Source organism: Protomyctophum bolini (assembly GCF_963924005.1).
Source record: "Protomyctophum bolini genome assembly, chromosome: 18".
NCBI lineage: Eukaryota > Metazoa > Chordata > Actinopteri > Myctophiformes > Myctophidae > Protomyctophum > Protomyctophum bolini.
Genome location: NC_137879.1, coordinates 4,052,658 through 4,077,455, shown reverse-complemented (window position 1 = coordinate 4,077,455; position 24,798 = coordinate 4,052,658). Strand labels below are relative to the sequence as shown.

General features: G+C 44.8%; 2 protein-coding genes across 2 annotated transcripts in view; one reads left to right on the top strand and one right to left on the bottom strand.

Annotated features, from left to right (window-relative positions):
* Positions 1-680: 680 nt before the first annotated feature.
* Positions 681-2,672, bottom strand: LOC308333110 (mitochondrial inner membrane m-AAA protease component AFG3L2-like; the record flags this gene model as incomplete). The annotated part of the gene is made up of 1 exon (XM_080789305.1): positions 681-2,672. One exon carries the CDS (start codon positions 2,670-2,672, stop codon positions 681-683), a length of 1,992 nt encoding a protein of 663 aa, XP_080645431.1.
* A 2,160-nt stretch (positions 2,673-4,832) lies between these two features.
* The window catches only part of kif19 (kinesin family member 19), a gene marked incomplete at both ends in the record, with an annotated part of 69,598 nt that continues 49,632 nt past the window's right edge, over positions 4,833-24,798 (top strand). Inside the window, 2 exons of the mRNA XM_080789304.1 lie at positions 4,833-4,871; positions 8,274-8,354. Of these exons, the coding sequence (XP_080645430.1) occupies positions 4,833-4,871; positions 8,274-8,354 (120 nt within the window). The remainder of the gene's footprint in view (positions 4,872-8,273; positions 8,355-24,798) is intronic.

The window sequence follows — 24,798 nt, the reverse complement described above, 5'->3', positions numbered from 1 at the left end:
GTCAGCTCACCACCGAAAATCCAGACTATGAATGAGCCTTTACAGGTCTGTAACTCTGAGTGTGGCTTGATGCATACCATACAAAACCGGGAGGTCTTTGACATTGACAGAGGGTCTCTATAAGATCCTTGGTTCTCAAACATTTTCAGCCGTGACCCGTTTATGTGGGTTTTAGTTTAAGTGAAAATAGCCGATCTACAAGCAAAAAGTTTAAATAGCTGAAATGTACAAACACACAAGATTATATGTACTATTCACTATTCCTTAAAGATTCTTTACAAAAATGTATTTATTTTTAGGATTATTTGGAAAAAGTTTTCCTGAAAATGTTTTCATTTTTCTTAAAACTCTCTTCTTTTGAAATAATAATTTCAAAAAAATGTAGTAAAAGTAGAAAAAAAAGGATATTTACTTGCGACCCAACCCATTGTTTGGGAAACACTTTCACAACAATCCTTTCAGCAGAGAGAAAAGGTTCTAGACTCTAGAATCTAGAGAAGGTGGAGTCACTCAGTTCCAGAACAGTGGTTCCCAGGGGTCCTTGATTGGTTTCCAGGGGGTCCACACAGCCAAACTACTGATTAGAAACCAAATGACATCCCTTACAGATCTGTAACTCCGTGCGGGCTCATATTCTTACATCCCTTACAGATCTGTAACTCATGGGGTTCCGTGCGGGCTCATCGGTTCCTGCTCTTGGTCTTGACGGTCTTGGTTTTGTTCCAGTCCCTCAGTCCCTCCGGAAGGCACATGTCCTCGTCGGCTCCGCCCGTCCCCTCCACAAACTCCTCGTAGGTGGACAGCTCGGCGAAGGGCCGGGGCCCCAGCATCTCCACCATGTCGGCCTTCACCAGGACCTCGTTCTCCAGCAGACGCTGGGCCACCGTCTCCACGTCGGCCTTCTTGTCCGTCAGGAGGCTGTAGGTCCGCCGGTAGGCGCCGTCGATCAGAGAGCGCACCTCGGCGTCGATGAGCTTGGCCGTGGCCTCGCTGTAGGCGGGCCTCTCCAGGAACACCTCGTCTCCGCGCTGCGGCTCGAACGACACCAGGCCCACCTTCTCGTTCATGCCGTACTGGACTATCTGGGCGTACGCGCTCTGCGTGACCTTCTGCAGGTCGTCCTGAGCGCCGGTGGTGATCCGCTCGAAGAAGATCTGCTCGGCCACTCGTCCGCCCAGAGACATGCACATCTTGTCCAGCAGCTGTTCCTTGGAGTACAGATACTGGTCGTTGGGAACGTACAGGTTGTAGCCCAGGTTTTTACCCCTGGGAATGATGGACACCTTGACGAGTGGGTCGGCGTGCTCCAGGAACCAGCCAGCTACAGCGTGACCGGCCTCGTGGTACGCGACCGTCCTCTTCTCCTCCGGCTGTAAGACCCGAGACCTCTTCTCTAAGCCCGCCACGACTCTCTCTATTGCTTGTTCAAAGTGCTTCTGGTTGATGCCGTCCGAGAGATAGCGAGCGGCGATCAACGCAGATTCATTGCAGATGTTGGCGATGTCGGCGCCTGAGAAACCGGGCGTGAGAGTGGCCATTTTCTTGGCCAGTGCATCGCTGTCCGTGTCGGCGTCCAATTTCAGGGGCCCGAGGTGAACTTTGAAGATGGACGCCCGGCCTTTGATATCTGGAGGGCTGAGATAGATCTGTCTGTCGAAGCGTCCGGGTCTCCTCAGAGCTGGGTCCAGTACCTCGGGTCTGTTGGTTCCAGCTAGCACCACAACGTTTGTGGTTGGGCTAAACCCGTCCATCTCCACCAGTAGCTGGTTGAGTGTATTCTCCTCTTCACAATAACCCCCCGCGGGACTCCTCTTGCCTCGCTTCCTGCCCAAGGAGTCGATCTCGTCGATGAACAGAATGCAGGGAGCATTCTTACGAGCCAGAACAAACAGATCTCTGACCCTGGCGGGGCCCACGCCCACAAACATCTCGACGAACTCGGAGCCGTTGACGGCTATGAACGGAACTTTGGCCTCTCCAGCTGTGGCTTTAGCCAGCAGGGTCTTACCTGTCCCCGGGGGTCCCGACAGAATGGCCCCCTTGGGGATCTTGGCTCCCAGGTCCTGGTATTGCTTTGGGTTCTTCAGGAAGTTGACAAACTCCATGATCTCCAGTTTGGCCTCGTCGCAGCCGGCCACGTCTTTAAACCTGACGTCTATCTTGTCCTTCACGACCTTGGCCGTGGTCTTGCTGATGCTGAACAGCTGGCCCATGCCCAGGCCGGGCTTCAGAGAATGCCAGCATCCCCACACGATGCCGAAGAACGTGATCCAGCTCAGCAGGAACGTCCAGTCGCGTGCCGTGGTGTAGCGAATGGGCAGCCTGTCGGCCGTCTTGATGCGCAGCTCGTTCTGAGCGGCCTCCAGGTTGCTCTCCAGCGTCTCCACGCTGCCGATGTTGAACCACACATAGCCGTCCACCGGAGTGTTCCCCGGGGAGAACACCACGCGGGCGTACTGCTTGTTCACCACCTCGAGGCGCTCCACCACTTCTTTGGCGAGGTAGCTGTTGCCAAAGTCCTTCCAGGTCACTTCCCTCCCTCCGTCGTGGTAGAACGAATAGTAGGTGAGGGCCACTCCGCTCAGGAAGTACAGACAGAACTGCAGACAGCTGTGCCAGCTCGGGTAGACTTGACGATCCCTTCGCTTCTTAATTCTCCGTCTTAAGGTCATGGTCTTCCTTCTGATTCCTGTTTTCCAGCAGAACTTGTCAAAGGAAGAATTAAGAATAGCTGCTTAGCTGCTGGACATGGTTATATAGGCCCCTTGTCATGATGACATAACACATGTCAAAATATAGAGGGTACTATAGAGGGTACTGTATATAATATAGAGGGCACTAGGGTACTATGCACTATGTGACATCACTCTTACCGTCTAGCCTTCATCATCATCATCATACTATCATAATACTATATCATCATCAGCAAGTCATGACAGCAAGTCAAAGGGAGAGGAGGTGATCGCATCAGCCGCTTTGTGCGAATAATCCCCTTCCGATTAACCTTCGGCCCCAACCTGTGAATATTGTATATTTCATGTTTAGAGGAAATGTTTAGATGTTGCCTTAAATTATTATTGTTATATCACTTATTGTTATATCACTATTACTGTTACTGTGTTAACTTATTATTCATGTCATGTGTGAGTGAATATAGGACCCGAATGGAAACAAGGCCGCAAAGGTCTTTCTTCGGTGAAATCCTTTTTTGGACAAACTGTACATTGTGCTGTTTGCATTTATGTTGCCTAATAAAGTATTCAATCAATCAATCAATCATACTCTCATACTATATCATCATCATCATACTATCATACTATCATAATTTCTATTCATTTGGTCATTATAAGGTCCACAGAATGAGAAGTCTGCTCTGCCGGAAAAGGCAAAAAAAAAGGTTATGACCATTTTTGTATACCACACCAAAGACAACCAATATAATGCAAACATGTCAAAAAAAAATGTCAAACTAGGGGGGGTTTCATGATTCTGAATCCATTCCAAGCATTAGCTTTGCACACGAAAAAACACTCCTTGCCAAAAAGTAGTATGGTCATCAAGTACAGGGCATCAATTTACGAAAAAATAAACAGTTTAAAACATGGAGGAGGATATTATTAGAGGTTTTAATAATATTCATAATAATATTTTAATAGGATATTATTAGAGGTTTCTGCCCAACACCAGCGATGATGCCATATGCTGATCTTTATTAGCATCCACAGACACACAGACATAGGGAATAATAATATAAAAATATAGCTGTGATCAAAGACATTTTCAAATTGAAATACATATTTATATATATATATATATATATAAAGAAAGAACAATCTCATGTATTTAAATTAGATGTTCTTCTTTGATCACAGCTATTTTTATATATTATATATTGTGTATATATATACACACACACATTAAAAGCAAAACTAATATTCTATTTCGATTTTGGAACACTAAATGTGCAGTACAGCTTTTACTCCAGCAGGTGTCAACATGGTGCTGCAAAAAAAAAGAAGAATTCACTGTCTCTCGTGTGTGTACGCCACATTGCATCTCCAGGGACAACACGCGCGCGCGCGCGCGCACACACACACACACACACACACACACACACACAGTGAAGATAAGAGTGAAGGCGAGGGGGGCGCGCTGGCTCATACAGACAGTAGAGAGCAGGTGGAGTGACGACACCTGCCGTCCATTATTGTGGCAGTTTTTGTTGGTTGTTTGTTGCTGTTGTTGTTGTTGTACACATTAGGAGGAACAGGGTCAAAACAAACAGCTGGGACCATTGGACGCGCGTTTGGACGAGAGAGAGAGAGAGAGAGACTATAGTTGCGACACAGTAAACATAGCGACCAGGCAACCACCAGCCGACGGCGTGTGCATGCGGCTGCTGCCTATATCGTTTACAGCGATTAATTGCAGTTATCGCAGTGACATGACAGGACTATATTAACATTATCTTCCGTATAGTTATTATAGTTATATGGTCCTGCAGTGTTTGAGCTGCAGAACCAGCCAGAGTGGACTATATCACTATATCAGCTGTAGACGCCTGTGTATAACCACCAGACAGGCGGACCAGACCACCTGCAGACCCTCCTGCCCTGGCTGCAGGCTGCCGAGAGAGAGACCACCAGGTCCACCACCACATCCAGACCAGCAGCAGACCCCCTGCAGTCTGCCCAGACAGAGAGAGAGAGAGAGAGAGAGGGGCCATGCAGCAGACACTGAGCCCCATCCGGTCACTATAGTTGGGCTGCTGTCTGATCGACAGTCACCATTGTGTCAGCCCAGGAGAGGGGCTCTACTGTCCGCCAGACGCCATGAAGGACACCGGGGAGTCCAAGGACCACCAGCTCACTGTGAGTTGTTAAAAAGTTGTTGTTTTTAGACTATAGGCCTATAGTGTGTATACTGTAGCCTATAGCCTACTGTAGTATACACTGTATATGGATGGATTGCACTTATGTTGTTGTTGCCACTGTATGCTTTAGGCTGTAGGCACACTGTACACATAAGTATAGTGTACAGTGTACTATTCAGGGGCGCCTGGTCAAGGCAAAAGCCCACAAAAAGACTATATAGTCACCCCAGTGTTGCATTATTATTATTTACCAAGTGGGAAAAGAAGAATAAGAAAAGCAATATATATATATATATATATATCCTGTGGAATTGACTGGTCTTAAATATTGAACAGAACATTAGGGGTGATATATCGAGTATATCGAAATGGAAATGGCAACATTGACTATGTATCGTATCGTTTTGCAATGCAAATAATCGATTGTATCAATACTAACATTTTTTGTGCAAGGTATTTAGCCATTTCATTAGTCCATTACTCCATTTGGTTCTATTTGCAGAGTTGATGAATACATCAAGACAGATGATTTCACTGTGTATGCCAGGCCTACCATTTGCAATAAATAACGAATTGACCTTATTATAGTTTGGATTCTATTTCTAATATCTCTGAGTGGCGTTTTATCGCCATTATGATATCAGGATGTTTTCTTTGTTATAAATCACACTCGCGTGAAGTGAGGGCCGGGGCGCCCACTATACGTATCTACATAGACCACATGACGTCACGGTCTTATGCAATTCTTTAGTGCCCCTAAACAAACATTAACTTGGCTTTAGCTATTGACAAATAGCAGATCTGTGCCACGCTACGGGCTTGTAGACCTGCGAGCTTGTAGATCTGCTATTTTTATAAAATCGTGAAAATGTGGCGCAAATCTTTGAATATATATTCTTTCAGAGAGAACGTTTTTAACGCAAATCTTTGCTTCCTCGCTTCTTGGGGGGTTGAGCTCCACTGACAGGTTTTTCCGAAAACGTTTAGGATTAATAATAATCAGCCTCGGATCTAAATGGGTAAAAAGTCCATAGACTTCACTGGCAAACAAGTTACATATGTAATCGTAGATCTTGTAGATGGAGCTTGGAGCTTGTAGATCTGCTATTTCTCAATAACTAAAGTATTACATAATGCTTAGTTAAAGTTGTCTCTCTGAAGCAGCACGCGTGGGTTTGTCCATCAGGCTCCAGAACAGCCATGCTTATGCAGTAAGGTCCTGCGGCCCTGCCTGCATATGTCTGAATAATTCAACTGGTTTTAGTTCCCTCTGCAGGCCTCTACTGTTGTCCACTTTACATGACCCACTGTAAAGGTGCTGACTGAATAATAGGGCCCGTTTAGCCCATTTAGAGTAGACCCGACGTCGAAATTAAAACAATGTCTGTCAAAGTCCTAAACGTTTTCTGAAAACCCTATGTTTCTGTGTCAGTGTTGCTCAATATTTCATGTCAAGGACCCCAAAAATGATATGTAATTGGCTGCCGAGCCCCATCTGAAAACATGTTGTTCCAGGGACCCCCCAGAAGCAAAGATATGAGTTCAAAACGTTCGCTTTGGTAGAATATAATATTCAAATATTTGAGGCACATTTTCACGATTTTTCAAAAATAGCAGACCTACAAGCTCTGTAGATCTGCTATTTTTCAATAGCTAAAGTATAACATAATGCTTAGTTAAAACACCAAAAGAATGGGCTAAAGGCCCGCTGCATGCTCCCTCTAGTGGGCCCTATACAGAACGCTCAGATATTTTTAGATATATTTATAACCACTAGAGTGTCCGCCCTGAAACTGGGATGTCGGGGGTTCGATCCCCGGCCGGGTCATATACCAAAGACTGTAAAAATGGGACCCAGTGCCTCCCTGCTTGGCACTCAGCATCAAAGGGTCGGATTGGGGGCGTCAAATCTACTAATCAAATGATTCCCGAGCGCGGCACGGCTGCAGCTCACCGCTCCTTGGCTGCGGCTCACTGCATGCACACCGCTCACAAATCGTATGACTTTGAGACCATTGAAAGACCAGAGACCACATTCTACACATGTCTTCTAAATCATGACCATTTTGACCACCGACTTCCATCTGAAAATATGTTGTTCCAGGGACCCCCCCCTTATGTGTCAGACGGCCCAGTCGCTATAGTCGTGTTAGAATTAATCACACCTCTCGTTGTTGTCGATCGCCTGGAGAGTGTTTTGGCTACATCAAGCTACTTCAGCCACATCCGGGATAACATTCCGATCCGTCGCTAAATGTGCTCCGCTGCTATAAATCGCTGGGCGCTCTGATTTAATGGATTAAATAACCCCGGGCAATCGGGCGTTCAGGGTGTTAATTAATTGCCAACTTACATTTGTAATTGTGACAGCCCTTATACCAGCGGTGATTTCGTAGACTAAACTATAACAATTTTTTCGACTACCTTTTTCATAGACCAAAACTAATTGGAAACTAAATTAAAACTAAGCTACGATGACTAAAACTGAGACTAAATATATTGACAATTATTGACTAGACTAAAATGTTAGGTAAGGGACTATAGTGGACATGAGATCCAGTAGAAGTAAAAGACAAATCATTTTACACTTGCATGCTGAAACAACAGTCACCACGCTGCGACGTGGTGACTAAAACGTGACTAAAACTAAATTAAATCATGTCCCTGCCTGCACATTATGTGCCTGTCTGTCATTATGCCTCCTCATTTCTTTTCTTTTCATTTCCCATCAGAGCTGCATAATTGAGTCTCTGTGTGAACGTTCTGAAGGAAGAACATGTTCCGTGATGAGAGGAACAGTGTCACAGTGTCCCTGTCTGCCCTGATAACTGTAGTTCTGTGTCCCTGTCTGCCCTGATAACTGTAGTTCTGTGTCCCTGTCTGCCCTGATAACTGTAGTTCTGTGTCCCTGTCTGCCCTGATAACTGGATTTCTGTGACCCGTCCTGATATATTGAAGATTTGTAACATCACAAAGAGAAAATCTAATTATACAAAGATCAGCCATGACGACCTTCTTGGACTCATTTTCATTTCGATAATGGATGTTTTTTTCTCCTTTTTATTTTTCGGAGAACTAAAGAGCCTCTTCTAACAACTCTTCACAAGACTTGAATGCCGTATCGTAGATCTGTCTCACAGTGGTTTCGTAAGAGAGTAAAACTGAGATGAAAAATGTTCGTCGACTACCTTCTGTCACTGACGAAAACTACATGGAAACAACAATTTCATCAACAAATAAAAACTAGATTAAAATGTTAGGGAGGGACTAGTGGACGAGAGATCCAGTATAAGTCATTTTACACTTGGTTGCATGCTGAAAATGCTTTTCTTCTGGAGCATCAGAGCTTCACCATCCCAAAACATGTGACCTCTGAACCTTCTCTCTGCGTCTCTTCCAGGTGGCGTTGAGGATCAGACCAATCAGCGACACCGAGCAGGAGGAGGCCGCCACCGTTGTGGCCCACAGAGTGGACGAGCAGGTAGGGGGAGAGAGAGAGAGAGAGAGAGAGAGCATTCTCTGTTGTTCTTGAAGCCTAGTTTCTGTGGTGTCGAAAAAGAAACAGATCTCCACGCCAACACCACACTGTGACGCACAACACATTGCTAGCGTGCAGATCTGTTCTTTCTAAGCGACAGCTTTGCGTGACGGTGTCTCTGTGCATGCTACTAGTGCTGCTAGTTTGAAAACACGCACACACATGCACGGGAGAGAGAGAGAGAGCGAGCGAGTGATTGACGGATGGAGCGCGTTTGATTGATGGACTGTGATGATTGATTGATGAGTGTGTGTGTTTGTTTCTGTGCATGTGGTCGGTACACTAGCATCCTGTTGACTTACGTCATGTGTGAATGCAACACGCGCACACGCACGCATTTTCTGGGTCACACACACGTGTGTGTGTGTGCGTGCCTGCGTGCGTGTGTGCGTGCGATCAGTGTCGTTTCCTCTGTGAGTGACAGCCTCTGCTCTGCATGTATAATGCAGCCACAGCCTCCGGGGTCACACAGTGTTTTATAATGCATCCACAGCCTCCGGGGTCACACAGTGTTTTATAATGCAGCCACAGCCTCCGGGGTCACACAGTGTTTTATAATGCATCCACAGCCTCCGGGGTCACACAGTGTTTTATAATGCATCCACAGCCTCCGGGGTCACACAGTGTTTCATAATGCAGCCACAGCCTCCGGGGTCACACAGTGTTTTATAATGCATCCACTGCATGGCCTCGGGGTCACACAGGCAGCACACAGTGTTTTTAAAGTGGACATTTCAACGCTAATAGAGCACCGAAGTCTGACGTTGAGAAACGCACTTTTTGCTCTTTTAGATACCTCTATAAAATTACACAGTGTACTGTACACATCGAAAAGCAACACGGCAGACGATAATGTGTTACTGTACATGTCTGCTTTACAAAAGATCTCTGCAGTCATTCAGAAATGGTGTTTGTTCATGAGCTGGTCACTGAGCTCTCATTGACTCCAGTGTTCATGAGCTGGTCACTGGGCTCTCATTGACTCCAGTGTTCATGAGCTGGTCACTGGGCTCTCATTGACTCCAGTGTTCATGAGCTGGTCACTGAGCTCTCATTGACTCCAGTGTTCATGAGCTGTTCACAGAGCTCTCATTGACTCCAGTGTTCATGAGCTGGTCACTGAGCTCTCATTGACTCCAGTGTTCATGAGCTGGTCACTGAGCTCTCATTGACTCCAGTCAGTGTTCATGAGCTGGTCACTGAGCTCTCATTGACTCCAGTGTTCATGAGCTGGTCACTGAGCTCTCATTGACTCCAGTCAGTGTTCATGAGCTGGTCACTGGGCTCTCATTGACTCAAGTGTTCATGAGCTGGTCACTGAGCTCTCATTGACTCCAGTGCATTCTGCCGAACGTCCGGGTGCAGTTTGGCTCCCATGGTTGCGACGAACCTGCCGTCTGGAATTGCGTGATAGGGAAAATGACGTTGGTGACCTTACCTCCATTTAATATACCTTGGTGGAGAGAGGGGGGCGGCTTTGTAGTCCAGGAAGGAAGCTGAGACTACATTTTCATGACAGGCGTTTGGTCATGAACATGGCGTCAAATTACTCACTTGTTAGTTGCTACGTTAGTTTCTACGTTCTAGAATAGATAGAAACTTCAAATCCAACTTTTTGAAATTGACTTTCGCATTTATTTGTTTATCTGTCAAAACATCACGTGTGTGTGTGTGTGGGGGGGGGGGGGGGGGAGTCTATAGGACTGTTGTGTCTCACTCTGGCATGATGGAACCCAACGACGACCTGACCTGTCTGTGGCATCATATCAGAAGACGGTCTGTAGTCTGTATACTCTGGCAGGCTCCAGCATGTGCATGAGGTCCTGTCTGGCATCATATCAGAAGATGTAGTCTGTATACTCTGGCAGGCTCCAGCATGTGCATGAGGTCCTGTCTGGCATCATATCAGAAGATGGTCTGTAGTCTGTATACTCTGGCAGGCTCCAGCATGTGCATGAGGTCCTGTCTGGCATCATATCAGAAGATGGTCTGTAGTCTGTATACTCTGGCAGGCTCCAGCATGTGGTCTGTAGTCTGTATACTCTGGCAGGCTCCAGCATGTGCATGAGGTCCTGTCTGGCATCATATCAGAAGATGGTCTGTAGTCTGTATACTCTGGCAGGCTCCAGCATGTGGTCTGTAGTCTGTATACTCTGGCAGGCTCCAGCATGTGCATGAGGTCCTGTCTGGCATCACATCAGAAGATGGTCTGTATAGTCTGTATACTCTGGCAGGCTCCAGCATGTGCATGAGGGCCCCCCTGAGGGGCCACATTTAACCACAGAGCCAATTATAATCTGGGAGCCCACTTAGCAACAGCACCCATGTGTGTGTGAGATGATGATGATGATGATGATGATGGACGCAGTGTGAATGAACGGAGATGAGGATAGTGTCTGGCAGCCTGCTGAGGCTGGACTCCTACCCACTGTAAGCAGATTGAGGGCATTAACGCCTTTTGGTGTTTTAAACATTATGTTATAATTTAGCTATTTAAAAAATAGCAGATCTACAAGCTCATAGCGCGGCACCGAGTGCCGCGCTACGAGCTTGTAGATCTGCTATTTCTTTTCTAATCGTGAAAATGTGGCGCTCGTCTTTGAATATATATATATTCTTTCAGAGCGAACGTTTTTTAACTCAAATCTTTGCTTCTGGGGTGGGGGTCCCTTGAACAACATATTTTCAGATGGGGGTCCGTGGCCAAATACAGATAATTCTGGGCTTCCTTGTCATGGAAAATGTTTGAGCACCACTGACATAGAACCACTGACATAGAACCACTGACATAGAAACATTGGCTTTTTTTCTGAAAACTGTCATGATTTAGAAGACATTTTGTAGAATCTGGTGTCCGGTCTAAATGTAATAATAATGGAAAGGTTAAAAGTAAAACATTCCACTCAAAAGGTGGCGTTACATTTTGACTGCTTTGTTCCGGAGTGGACCTTTTCTCGTTATCTGCGTTGTTAACACTCGTTCCTTCTCCTGTCTCTCCACGCTTGATTTGAGAGCTTGTACTGTAGTCTACTGTACAAACAATGATCTCACCCACGTCTTTACACCTGTTATCTTGTGATGTGACGACGACAATGTTGACGTTTTGGCTTGAAAGGAATTGGTAACCCATGCCACGATGTACTGTAGCAACTGAGACACAACTTAAACATTACAATATTCAATCATTTGTAATTAGCATTTCAAGGAAACGCTGAATGTAATTTGTCTTGGTGTGTGTGTGTGTGTGTGTGTGTGTGTGTGTGTGTGTGTGTGTGTGTGTGTGTGTGTGTGTGTGTGTGTGTGCGCGCGCTCTGGGAAAACAATTCAATACATATCAAAAACACAACAACAGCATTATGAAAAAATACTCCTAGTAAATAAAACACAAGTTAAGTTAATGATCTGTAATGATTTGAGTCATACTTTATAACCAGGTCTTACTGTGTGTCCGTCTGACGTTCCTCTCGGAGGCAAAAAGTGCCATTTTTGATTTTTGCGTATGTGCAATGAAGCTGGTACGTAGTATGTAGTACATCTGCTATTTTTGAATTTTTTTTAAAGATCTCGGAAGGTGTGAGAACTGACATTGCCAAAGCATTTCCGGGGGTCTCCGGGGGTAGGGAGCGGGCGGGACGGGGCGGTGGTTCCCGAGACATTGCCAAAGCATTTCCGGGGGTCTCCGGCCAAAACGTTGAGAACCCCTGCTCTAACTGAAGCCTTGTTGTGTGTGTCTGCCTGCTGGACTACCTGTGTGTTCTTGGTTGTTGCTGTTTGCAGTCAGGCTGTGATGTTCAATTCAACTACTGGCAAATGATATAAAGACAAGCTTTTATCTGAATGGCACATTTCATATATTTTCACATATATATATATATATATATATATATATATAGCCGACAGAAAGAATGGAGTGGATTCATGGCACATGATTTCACATTCATTCATATAGACGTTCATTGTTTGATTGGAATATTGATTGATTATAGACAATCCTCCTGTGCTGGTGTGAAAGGGGCAACTCCGGTCTCAACTGATGACCTCATTGGAAGCACAAACACACCGATATGTTTAGCATTACAGGGATTTAGCTGACACTAAATACAGAGCCACTTATCCCCAATTGAACCGGAGCCATATCTATTAATTAAGTGCATTAAACGGAATGGAATACATTTATATAATGCTGTTTTCTAGTCTCCCAAACTGCACAGCTTTTCCTCTGCCAAAAAACATTGTACTTAAAGGACCACTTCACCACTTTTCAACCTATCTATCTTCATACAATAAAGGTCCTCACTAATAATCATGAAAAAATGGCACGATTTTTTTCTACTCTGTCTGTGTCTCATAGGAGGGCTGTGGGCAGTTTAGAAACCATCTTCCAGTGACATCATCATTAGGCATCATTGGCTTCCATTTTCGCATTGCAACTTTTCAGGACTAGAAAGCCTGCATGCTGTTTCTATTAGCTTGTATTCCCCATCGATGATGTCACTGGAAGACGTTTTTTTTTTTTTTTTTTAACACTTGATTTTTATTGGTGAATAAATGAAAAAACATACGTGTACATTTTGTTGTATCCGACATGTAAATATCCCCCCCTCCCCCCAAATCAAGGTCAGGACAAGACAAATAAAACAAAGAGACAGTATAAGACAGTAAAAGTAATTAGTAAACTAGTTTTGAAAGTACTAATGAACAAAAAAAAAAGAAAAAGAAAATAATAATAATAAAATAAACAGCATTTTCCATCAGGGTATGGTATCTAGGTTACATACATTGTATCCATCTTTCAGTTTAGATAGTAAATTGCTCTATATCCAACTGTCTACTTACTGAGGGCCTCTAACCAGAGGTCGGCCAGTGTCAGGTTTGGTGTGAGGTATCAGATTGTACTGGGGAATATGGGTTTAAGTGAAAGGTATACTTTCTACAAACTCTATGAAAGGGGTCCAAGTCATAATGTATCTATCTTTAGAACCACTACGGTTGTACCTTAGTTTCTCTAGGGGGATCATGGAGAGAACCTCTTTGACCCACTGTTTGAACGAGGGAGGTGTCCCCGACTTCCATAGTCGAAGTATCAATCTACGAGCCAAAAGCGTTGTGAATGCCACAGCGTTTGCCTGAAGACCCGTGAGCCGTTCCTCGATTGGCGACACCCCAAAAACAGCAATCACTGGGCAGGGATCCACCGTTCCACCACATACATAAGACACCGCCTCGAAAATTTTCTCCCAAAACGTGACTAATGATTGGCATGACCAGAACATATGACCCAGCGTGGCAGGCTTGTGCTGGCATCTTGGACAGCCAGCATCAAAACCAGGGTTGGCTTGGAAGACGGTTTCTAAACTGCCCACAGCCCTCCTATGAGACACAGACTGAGTAGAAAAAAATTGTGCCATTTTATCATGATTATTAGTGAGGACCTAGTATATGAAGATAGGTTGAAAAGTGGTGAAGTGGTCCTTTTAAGTTGTCTGGTCTCATGTTTACAGCCAAAGGTTCGCCGCGATTACAAGAGACACTCCTTATGGTGCCCGGGAGATTGTGTGTGTGTGTGTGTGTGTGTGTGTGTGTGTGTGTGTGTGTGTGTGTGTGTGTGTGTGTGTGTGTGTGTGTGTGTGTGTGTGTGTGTGTGTGTGTGTGTGTGTGTGTGTGTGTGTGTGTGTGTGTGTGTGTGTGTGTGTGTGTGTGTGTGTGTGTGTGTGTGTGTGTGTGTGTGTGTGTGTGTGTGTGTGTGTGCTGTGACGGGCTTACGTGTGTGTTGTGCTGTGTGCTCTCTGCATTGTGACAGGCTTACTGTACGTGTGTGGAGGTGTGTGTGTGTGTGTACGCTCTGCATTGTGACTGGCTTATCTGTGCTTGTCTGACATGAATGGAGAGGATATATGGAGAGAGAGAGAGGGGGATATATATGGATATACTGAACGACAAGCATTCATTCGCTGGCCTGTCGTGAGATTATAGTGCACGGACTGGCACACATACACACACTGACTGTACAGTATACAGTATAGTATACTGTATACTGAGTATACTGTACACACATGTTGCGTGCTTTTGGTGACATTGCATATCCCCTTAACCCATTGTGGGTGTGAACACATGTTGGTGTTTTAAGCATTATGTTATATTTTAGCTATTGAAAGCGCGGCACCGAGTGCCACGCTACGAGCTTGTAGGTCTGCTATTTTTTAAACATAATGGCACAAATCTGGAATATATTATTCTTTCAGAGCGAACATGTTTTGCTCAAATCTTTGCTTCTGGGGGAGGGTCACTGGAACTACATATTTTCACATGGGGGTCGGCGGCCAAATACATATAATTCTGGGGGTCCTTGACATGAAATAGTTTGAGAACCACTGACATAGAAACATGGGTTTTAGTCAGGATCTAGAAGACATTTGTAGAATCGTAGAATCTACAAGTAGACCTGTGCTTCCATGTCCAAACCTTTTTCCCAGAATATGTGGCCTAACACGCACACGCACACGCAACGCACACGCATGCACTCACGCACACACACACACACAAGCACACGCTTAATCCCTTGCACTGACAGCCCTACTGTACACAAATGCACAGGCCCTAACCCTCACAGATATAGAACACGCCCCCTCCTGCCTTTGTGCAACAACAGGCAGACATGAAGCAATCACCACCATATGGCAGACGGGACAGATTAGCTGACTGGATGGATATAGGTCTGTCTGTCACAAACAAGCTTTACATCATCGCCTATAGTAATCACAATTATTATTATTTTTTGCATAATAGTCACAATAATAATTGTGGGGCGGCGGTGGCTCAGGGGTAGAGTGACCGGATCCGGATGGCAGCCGCAAGGTTCCCGGTTCGAACCCGGCCATGCTCCCCCCCAGAGTTGGGGCCGATTCATACTCCTATTGTACCGCTGTAGTGCCGAAATTATTTCGGCTCGTCAGAAACTTTCAGTAGCACCGAAGAGGCGACTTTAGGACGCCTCAAATGACGTCACATTGTAGGCTCTACAGCGCCGAACCGACTTTTATTCGGCTCTAAAATAGGAGTATGAATCGGCCCTTATTGTCGAAGTATAGCCTGGGGTCCACCTATGCTTTCTATGACATAGGCAGCTCCGGGCAGGATCCACCCGGGGAATCTAAACGCAGCTGTGCAACATGAGACTAATTAGTTGGAGCGACAGAGAGAGAGAGAGAGAGAGAGAGGAGTGTGTGTGCGAGTGTGCGTCAATTTAACAAAGGTGCAGACGATCAGAAATCAGCAGAGAGTGATCAACGTTTGCGCTACTCTATGCCGAATTGAAGTGGACTCGAAACCCAGACTTTTGTTTTTCTCTCCCTGGAAATAAAAAGGTCTGGGTTTCCGAGGCTATAGTGTCGAAGTGTCCTTGAGCAAGACTCCTTGATGTGCTGGTTGGTTTGCCTTGCATGGTTTCCTCCGCCATCGGTGTGTGAATGTGTGCCTTGGATAAAAGCGATATATATAAATGCAGCCTTTCCTATTTCATTTCCATGTTGAAACATTTTCATAATACTGTATTTTGAAACATTTTCAACAATTGCAGAAATAGCAGATTTCAAATAATAAGCCTAGAGGCGATGATGTCACTATGAGGGGGTCTTAGCCGGGGTTAAGCCGTGCCTCTCTCTCTCTCTCTCTCTCTCTCTCTCTATGCTGTCCAGGTGGTATAATGGAGGGTAATTAAGAGACCTGTCCATCCTGTATTGCCATGGAGCACATTGTACACCACACACGCGCACACCTTACCTGTTGTTCAGAACACCTGCAGGGAGAACAGCTATATAACAGCTGTATATACAAAGTAAATATTTTACGCTGACCGTGTACAAAAAGCTAACCAAATGGACCTGTGAGGTTCTGTCTGTATTGTACTGTATGTAAACATCTACAAGGTATAGAGCACCGAAGTCCTGACGTATCTCGCTCATCCCTTCCATTCCCCTGGTTCGCGGAAGTATTTTCTCTATGGAGAATAACATGGGGTGATCTTAATATCGTCTACTATAAGTGTTGTGGTCCAAAAATAAACAAGCTGTCTCGGTGTTATTGTTAGGGAGGTGTCTCTGTATCGTTTGCAACAGTCAGTCACTCATATATGATACAGTCTGCTTCTAGCGAAAATCTAACTAATTCAGCAGCAGTAACATTAGCGTTTTCTCTCAGTCAGTTGATTCTTCATATCCATATGAGTGAAGCGGCCGGGGTGACATGTTTATTTTTCAAACACAGTTGTTATATGAGGCGATCTAAAATCGCCTCAATGGGGATTTCAATGCAACTAAACAAATACATGAACCTGGGGACTGACGCCCTCTACTGAAAGTGACGTCAGACTTCGGTGCTCTATAGATGGAATCGATAACGCAATAATGTGTTACCGTGTGTTTGTAATAAATAGCGTACCTATACACATATAACGTTTTCAGATACTGTGTGGTTGCAGTGGAGTAAAATGTACTATATTTGCTTCTGAGATGTTGCATAGTAGACTTATTGTAAAATGGGCATACTATAAGTATAGTAATACTGTAAGTAGGTACAGTGTACACTTGAGGCCTTTTCAGACGCGGCGAGCGCACTGTGACTAGTGATTCGTTCAACGTATTTGTCCCGGGCGCGGTCCCGTGAAAATGTTGCACGTCGCGTGCTCGTTTCGTGTCCGTTGGCAACTGTAGACCTGGATTGTGGTGAGCTGTTTTTGTATGTGTCCTGTGCCCCCCCCCCCCCCTCCCCCCCCGACCTGCGTCACTCACTCACTACCTTTATTTCCTCCTCCTCTGCAGTGTAAACAGAGCAGGTGATGTTTTATCGGTGCCTCCTTAACCCTCTAAGACCCGCATTAATTTATACTTGCAAAAAATAGATTGCAACCTTACTTTGTACTACTAGGACTAAGACTAAAAAATATGTAAAAAAATATATAAAAAAATAAGTTTGATGAAAAATGTATAATAATTATATAATAATATAATAAATTAATAATTTACATTTGCGGGATATCTTTCACAGTAATGAATAAAACATGTTCTAGACATTCTAATGATCACAAAAAACATATATTACAATTATTGTACCTACTTTTATTAGGGTAAAGGTCAAAAGTTTTAGGTTAAAAAATGTTCAAAATCGCACAGAGTCCAGACATTTTTAATTTGTGTGAATTTCAGCCTCTGTGGGGGGTATTTATATGCAAATATGGCATTGAAATGGAATTGCAATGAACATCACTGATGACGTTTAGGTGAAAAAAGTAATTAGTAATTAATTCAAATAAAACTGTTGCTAAAAAGCAACACTGGGTCTTAGAGGGTTAAGAGGGCCGACGGTCAGTCATGTCAGTCAGTCAGTCTGATGCTATGTTTAGCCCCCCCGGTCCCCGGCTAGGATAAAGAACAGGAGGCTCAAACAACGGTGTGTTCACCCGATAAGGAGATCCTTCTGATCTCAACCTCTCTGCTGATTTCACCCAGCAGGCTTTAGATCACGCCGCCTGCCCCCCCCTCCCTCCCTCCCTCCCTCGCGGAGGGGGAGGGGGGGGTGCAGTGCTGCTCTGTGCCAAACGTTGATATACGGCATGGTATCTGTCTCTCACAAGACTGTGCTATAATCCTCCGCCAATGACACAACAAACAACAGACGAGGCTATAGAGCGCCGCAGTCCCTCCCCCTTTCAGAACAACGAGTGGCCCAGGAAATGAATCCCAATGCATTTTTCCCATAGGCATTTCTTAAAGTATTTATTTAAAGACGTGACAAATCATGACAATGAACACAATGTTTTGGGGCCGATCAAATAATTTATTAGAAGAAAAACAAAACAAATAGTGTTGTCTCCTGCCTTTATTTTCTTCTTTCTAATGATTTGATCGGCCCAAAATATTGTGTTCATTGTCATGATTTGTCACGATCCGAGTTGGCTTTGTCCGCGGCGTAACTGTCTTTAAATAAATACTTTAACAAATGCCTATGAGGAAAATGAACGGCGATTTATTTTCCGGGTCTCTCGAGGGGGCGGGACTGCAACGCTGAGTGGACAACACTGGACAGAAGTATATAGGCTACTACATACTAGGGGTGTAACGATACATTTGAACCCATTTAGACCTGAGATCAGATTCTACAAATGTGACCAGATTTGATTGAGAGACTGTCATCGCGCAAACTTTCACCAGAGGAGAAAAGCTTTTTATTTTTATTTTTTTATTTTTTTTATTTTTTCAAAATGAGTTAATAGCACAGGCAGACTCTTCACATACTAGAGCATGTCTGAAATAAGTGTCGGAGCTGAAATCGACATGTAAATATGAAATAAATGCTTAAACATGTAGCTAGGTGTAATGTTAGAGACCACAGAAGACATGTTAATATGAAATAAATGCTTAAACATGTAGCTATAGGTGTAATGTTAGAGACCACAGAAGACATGTAAATATGAAATAAATGCTTAAACATGTAGCTATAGGTGTAATGTTAGAGACCACAGAAGACATGTAAATATGAAATAAATGCTTAAACATGTAGCTATAGGTGTAATGTTAGAGACCACAGAAGACATGTAAATATGAAATAAATGCTTAAACATGTAGCTATAGGTGTAATGTTAGAGACCACAGAAGTGAACCTTTCAAGCCTGTTTTCTCAAGAAGCCCACCACACACCGGCTGCGTCCATTATTTTCAATTAACCTATCGCACACCGGCTCTGTCCGTCGCGTCGCCGATAGAACCAGTTCTATTTTCCAGGCGGCGCCGCGCGGCAACGCGTCGCGTCGCAGACTGTGTGTGATGGGCTTGACTCTCCCTCTCTCTCTCTCTCGGCTCATCATCTCATATCCTCCGCCTGTGAGATCACGAGCGACACAAACTGTTGCCATGCACGCTTTAACGAGGCCAATTAGTACAGCTGTTCTCATTTGCACCTTTTGACTCTCTTTAAAACCGTGTGTGTGTGTGTGTGTGTGTGTGTGTGTGTGTGTGTGTGTGTGTGTGTGTGTGTGTGTGTGTTGGATTTGGAGCTAGTAAAGAATCTCTCCGGTAGGGGCAAGCCTGTCACACACACACACACACACACACACACACACACGTGCAGTGGGGAATGGTTCATAGCGAGGCCTGGTGGTCTCCATAGAGACTCCCAGACACGGTCAGGGCCTTTGTTTGGCTTCTGCTCTCCTCCAGTAAAGTCATTTTACACTCGCATCATGCTGAAAATAGCTGATCTACAAGCTCACAACGCGTCGCAGCGGGGCACATTGTGAGCTTGTAGATGGGCTAAAATCAGGCATCAAGTAATTAAACCCCTCTTTTTATTTTTCCTTCTAAAACATTGTTAAACACCACGCACAAAAATGTAGTATCGATATACAATCGATAATTTGCATATAGCAAAACAATTCGATGCCGATAATTTGGCATGGCAAGACGATATACGATAACAAAGTCAATGTTTGCTGTTTGTCATTTCGACGTATTTTCGATTCTTGAAATTAAAATCGATTGTTGAACCGCCTAGAGAGAAGGAGACGTGCATGTGTGCGTGCACAGTGGGTTACAAAAGCATTCCACTTCCCCTCTCGGCTGCCTGTGTAAAGAACTAAAGACCTATAAAGCAATGCGTGGTGTTCATGGCACTCTGATCCATGGTGTAAGTGATAATAAATATATATATATATATATATATATATATATATATATATATATATATATATATATATGAGACAAAAAAGGGACTCCTGCACAGTATCCAAAAAGACCCGTAGGAGGTGCAAGTCTAGTTAGCAGGCATAGACATCAAAAAAGAGAGAAAAACCTTCCAAGGAAGGGACTGCACACTGCAGGGAACAGAGACGGACAACTGACTGCATCAAACTTATTTATTAGTGCTAATAAATAAGTTTGATGCAGTGAGTTGTCCGTCTCTGTTCCCTGGAGTGTGCGGTCAAGTCCCTTCCTTGGAAGGTTTTTCTCTTTTTTGATATATATATATATATATTTGAGACAAAAAAGGGAAGGTGCAAGTCTAGTTAGCAGGCATAGACATCAAAAAAGAGAAAAACCTTCCAAGGAAGGGACTGCACACTCCAGGGAACAGAGACGGACAACTGACTGCATCAAACTTATTTATTAGCACGACGCGTTTCACCATGAGCTTCGTCAGGTGTGTCATGCTAATAAATAAGTTTGATGCAGTAAGTTGTCCCTCTCTGTTCCCTGGAGTGTGCGGTCAGTCCCTTCCTTGGAAGGTTTTTCTCTTTTTTGATATATATATATATCCCATTTTGACCTGAGATCAGATTCTAAAAATGTCTTCTACATCCTGACAGTTTTCTGAAAAAGCTATGTTTCTGTGTCAGTCGTTCTTGCTTGTAGATCTGCTATTTTTCAATAGCTAAAGCATAGCATGATGCTAACACCAAAATGGGATATATATATATATATACACTACTGTGAATGAATGGGCAGATAAACGTCCCTGCTCTGTTGTGGAATAATAAAAGAAACATGCGTCACGTTACGTGACGTCGCCCCCCGGAGGGCTCGGCGTGCAGGTTTCTGTCACCTTTCTGCCGCGGCCCGCGGCTAATTGGGTGACACAGAAAAAAAACAGAGCAGGCCTTAGAAACTGTTGCATAATGGGCTGTGTGATCGAGCTGAGCAGAGAGCACGCGCGCACACACGCACACACACACACACACACACACACACGCACACAAACGCACACGCGCACACACACACACACACACACACACACACACACACACACACACACACAGTCTGAGAGAGAGACAGAGAGAGAGAGAGACTACAGAAACAGAAACACAGAGAGGTAAGGGAGAGATGTACCCAGTGTAGGTATAGTGATTCAGATGGATCAAAGATGCTTGCTTTTGCACCAGACTCATGCATGCTAATTTATAATACATATATATATATTTTTTTTTAAATTTGTATCTATTCTGGTCTGGTTTTTGACTCTTACAGTGCTCTCACCACCTCTGCTGTGTTTCATTAGGGTAGACTTTGCTCTCTCAGTGTGTTTGGTGTGTTTGAACAGTCTCAGGTCCAGAGCAGGGAGGTTAGACTGTATATACGACTACTAGGCGCCTGACTGACACACTGTTTTTTTTTATTATTTCAGAGCAGCTCGCAATTAATTTTCAATGCGAGTCACTGGGTTTCACGGAGCAGCTCTGTGTTCTGCCGTGTCAAAGATTGACACGTACAGTGCTCAGAGTACCTTTTCTTTTTAATTCTTTTTTTAAATGTTTTATCTCACAATTTTGTAACTCATTTTTTCACCCAGTGTCAATTATCTAATGTAATCCTGGGCGCTACACTTCCTCTGCCAACCTGGCAGAGGAAGTGCTTCCTTTTATGCATGAGGAGTCCAAGCTGCTTCTTTTCACCTGACTATACTATACCTGACGGGTATTGATAAACATGTTATGACTGACGGGGGTATTGATAAACATGTTATGACTGACGGGAGTATTGATAAACATGTTATGACTGACGGGGGTATTGATAAACATGTTATGACTGACGGGGGTATTGATAAACATGTTATGACTGACGGGAGTATTGATAAACATGTTATGACTGACGGGGGTATTGATAAACATGTTATGACTGACGGGGTGTTGATAAACATGTTATGACTGACGGGGGTATTGATAAACATGTTATGACTGACGGGGCATTGATAAACGTGTTATGACTGACGGGGGTATTGATAAACATGTTATGACTGACGGGAGTATTGATAAACATGTTATGACTGACGGGGGTATTGATAAACATGTTATGACTGACGGGGTGTTGATAAACATGTTATGACTGACGGGGGTATTGATAAACATGTTATGACTGACGGGGTATTGATAAACATGTTATGACTGACGGGGTAACGACTGACATAGAAACATAGGCTTTTTCAGAAAACTGTCAGGATATTGAAGACATTTTTAGAATCTGATCTCAGGTCAATGCTTTTGCGCGGTTGTGTTTGATTGGGGGGAGGGGGGGGCAATGTCCGTCTGATATGTGTGTATACAGGGCCTGACAGAGCAAAGGTCATAAGGTTAAAGGTCATACCGGGGACGGGGGGTCGGGTCGGGGTCGGGTTAAGGTTTTGGTTTTATTTGGGTTCTTTGTTCTGTGGGAGCTGATCCCAGACCAGAGCAGACACAGGGCTGGGATGTTGTTTTCATTGTTCTGCTGAAGGAGAGAGTAAGATGATATGTGTGTATGTGTATGCACTGGCTGCTCCTCAAGGCGCGCACACACACACACACACACACACACACACACACACACACACACACACACACACACACACATACACACACACACACACACACACACGCATGCACACACACACACATGCACAAACGCACACACACACACATGCACATGCACAAATGAACGCACGCATGCACATGCACAAATGCATGCACGCACGCATGCACATATTGCTAATTTAACTTGTCATGAAATCAATATTTTAACTTTTTTGTTGTAATTTTCAACCCTATATTTTTCTTGTGCGGCACCACCCCACAACTAAGTACAAATCAGGCATAGCCCTAAACCCCAACCTGAATATTTTACTAACTTTAAACACCTTTTTTTCTGTTGAAACTGTTAATGTGAAGAGCAGGAAAATGATCCTCACAGACTACAAACTCCATTTTGGTGGCCCTCACAACACGCAGTATAGGCGTGATTAGCACACACACACACACACACACACACACACACACACGCACACACACACACACACACACACACACACACACACACACACACACACACACACACACTCGTCCATCCAGCTAAAGACAGAGTGGTTTCCCATTATGACAATGTGCTTTCACTGTGATGGAGACGGTCTCATGTTGACCAGGACGACCCTCTCCAGTGTCGCCCTGCTGACCCCCCCCCCCGTGTGTGTGTGTGTGTGTGTGTGTGTGTGTGTGTGTGTGTCTGTGTGTCTGTGCGCGCGTGTGTGTGCGACTGTGTGAGCGAGAGCTCGCTTGCTTGCGTGCAATCGATTGATTAGTCAGAAATGTAATCGGTACGAGGTATACAGTCACCAATTAACGCTAACAGGATAACTATGGTCCTATATTATGTATTAAATTAATCTAGCATACTAAATTAACACAATATAGGGTATATGCGCCTGACATCATAATGAAACCAGTGGCAAAAAACTACTTTCTGGCCTCGACAGCCCAGACATTCAAACAGAAAAGTTTGAATGTGAATCTGATTGCATTAAACAACGTCAAACAAAATTAGTCACTTTAAGCATGCGCATATACCCTCTATAATACACAATGCAAAATACACGTGTGTGTGTCAGTGCCTATATATAGCACGTGCCAGGACAGCTGCTGTGGGTTATGGCCCGATGGTCTGCAGGGATGCTGCGGGGGGGGGGGGGGGGGGGGGTTTCGGTGACAGCGGGACATCATGTACGCATATGGTCAGCGTGTTACTCCATCTTGATTAAAACCCACGCCTGACGGATCACCTTACTCCTCCCACCTATGGGACACCATATGTATTATATCGGCGCTGTCACGTGGAAACTTTAGTATATATGTCCAAAAACGGAGTTTTGGGTGGGAATGGAAACAGAACCAGAAGAGTTCTGTACATACTTCCAATATGGGTTCAGTGAGGGTTGTAGTCGAGTCCACCTAAAGCTAGTCCAAGTCCAGACCGAGTCTGTGGAGGGGCGAGTCTGAGTCAAGACAGAGTGTGGGAGGGGGGTGAGTCTGAGTCAAGACCGAGTGTGGGAGGGGGGTGAGTCTGAGTCCAGACCTATAGTGTGGGAGGGGGGCGAGTCTGAGTCAAGACCGAGTGTGGGAGGGGGGTGAGTCTGAGTCAAGACCGAGTGTGGGAGGGGGGCGAGTCTGAGTCAAGACCTATAGTGTGGGAGGGGGGTGAGTCTGAGTCCAGACCTATAGTGTGGGAGGGGGGCGAGTCTGAGTCAAGACCGAGTGTGGGAGGGGGGTGAGTCTGAGTCAAGACCGAGTGTGGGAGGGGGGCGAGTCTGAGTCAAGACCTATAGTGTGGGAGGGGGGTGAGTCTGAGTCAAGACCGAGTGTGGGAGGGGGGCGAGTCTGAGTCAAGACCTATAGTGTGGGAGGGGGGCGAGTCTGAGTCAAGACCTATAGTGTGGGAGGGGGGCGAGTCTGAGTCAAGACCTATAGTGTGGGAGGGGGGTGAGTCTGAGTCAAGACCTATAGTGTGGGAGGGGGGCGAGTCTGAGTCAAGACCTATAGTGTGGGAGGGGGGTGAGTCTGAGTCAAGACCTATAGTGTGGGAGGGGGGTGAGTCTGAGT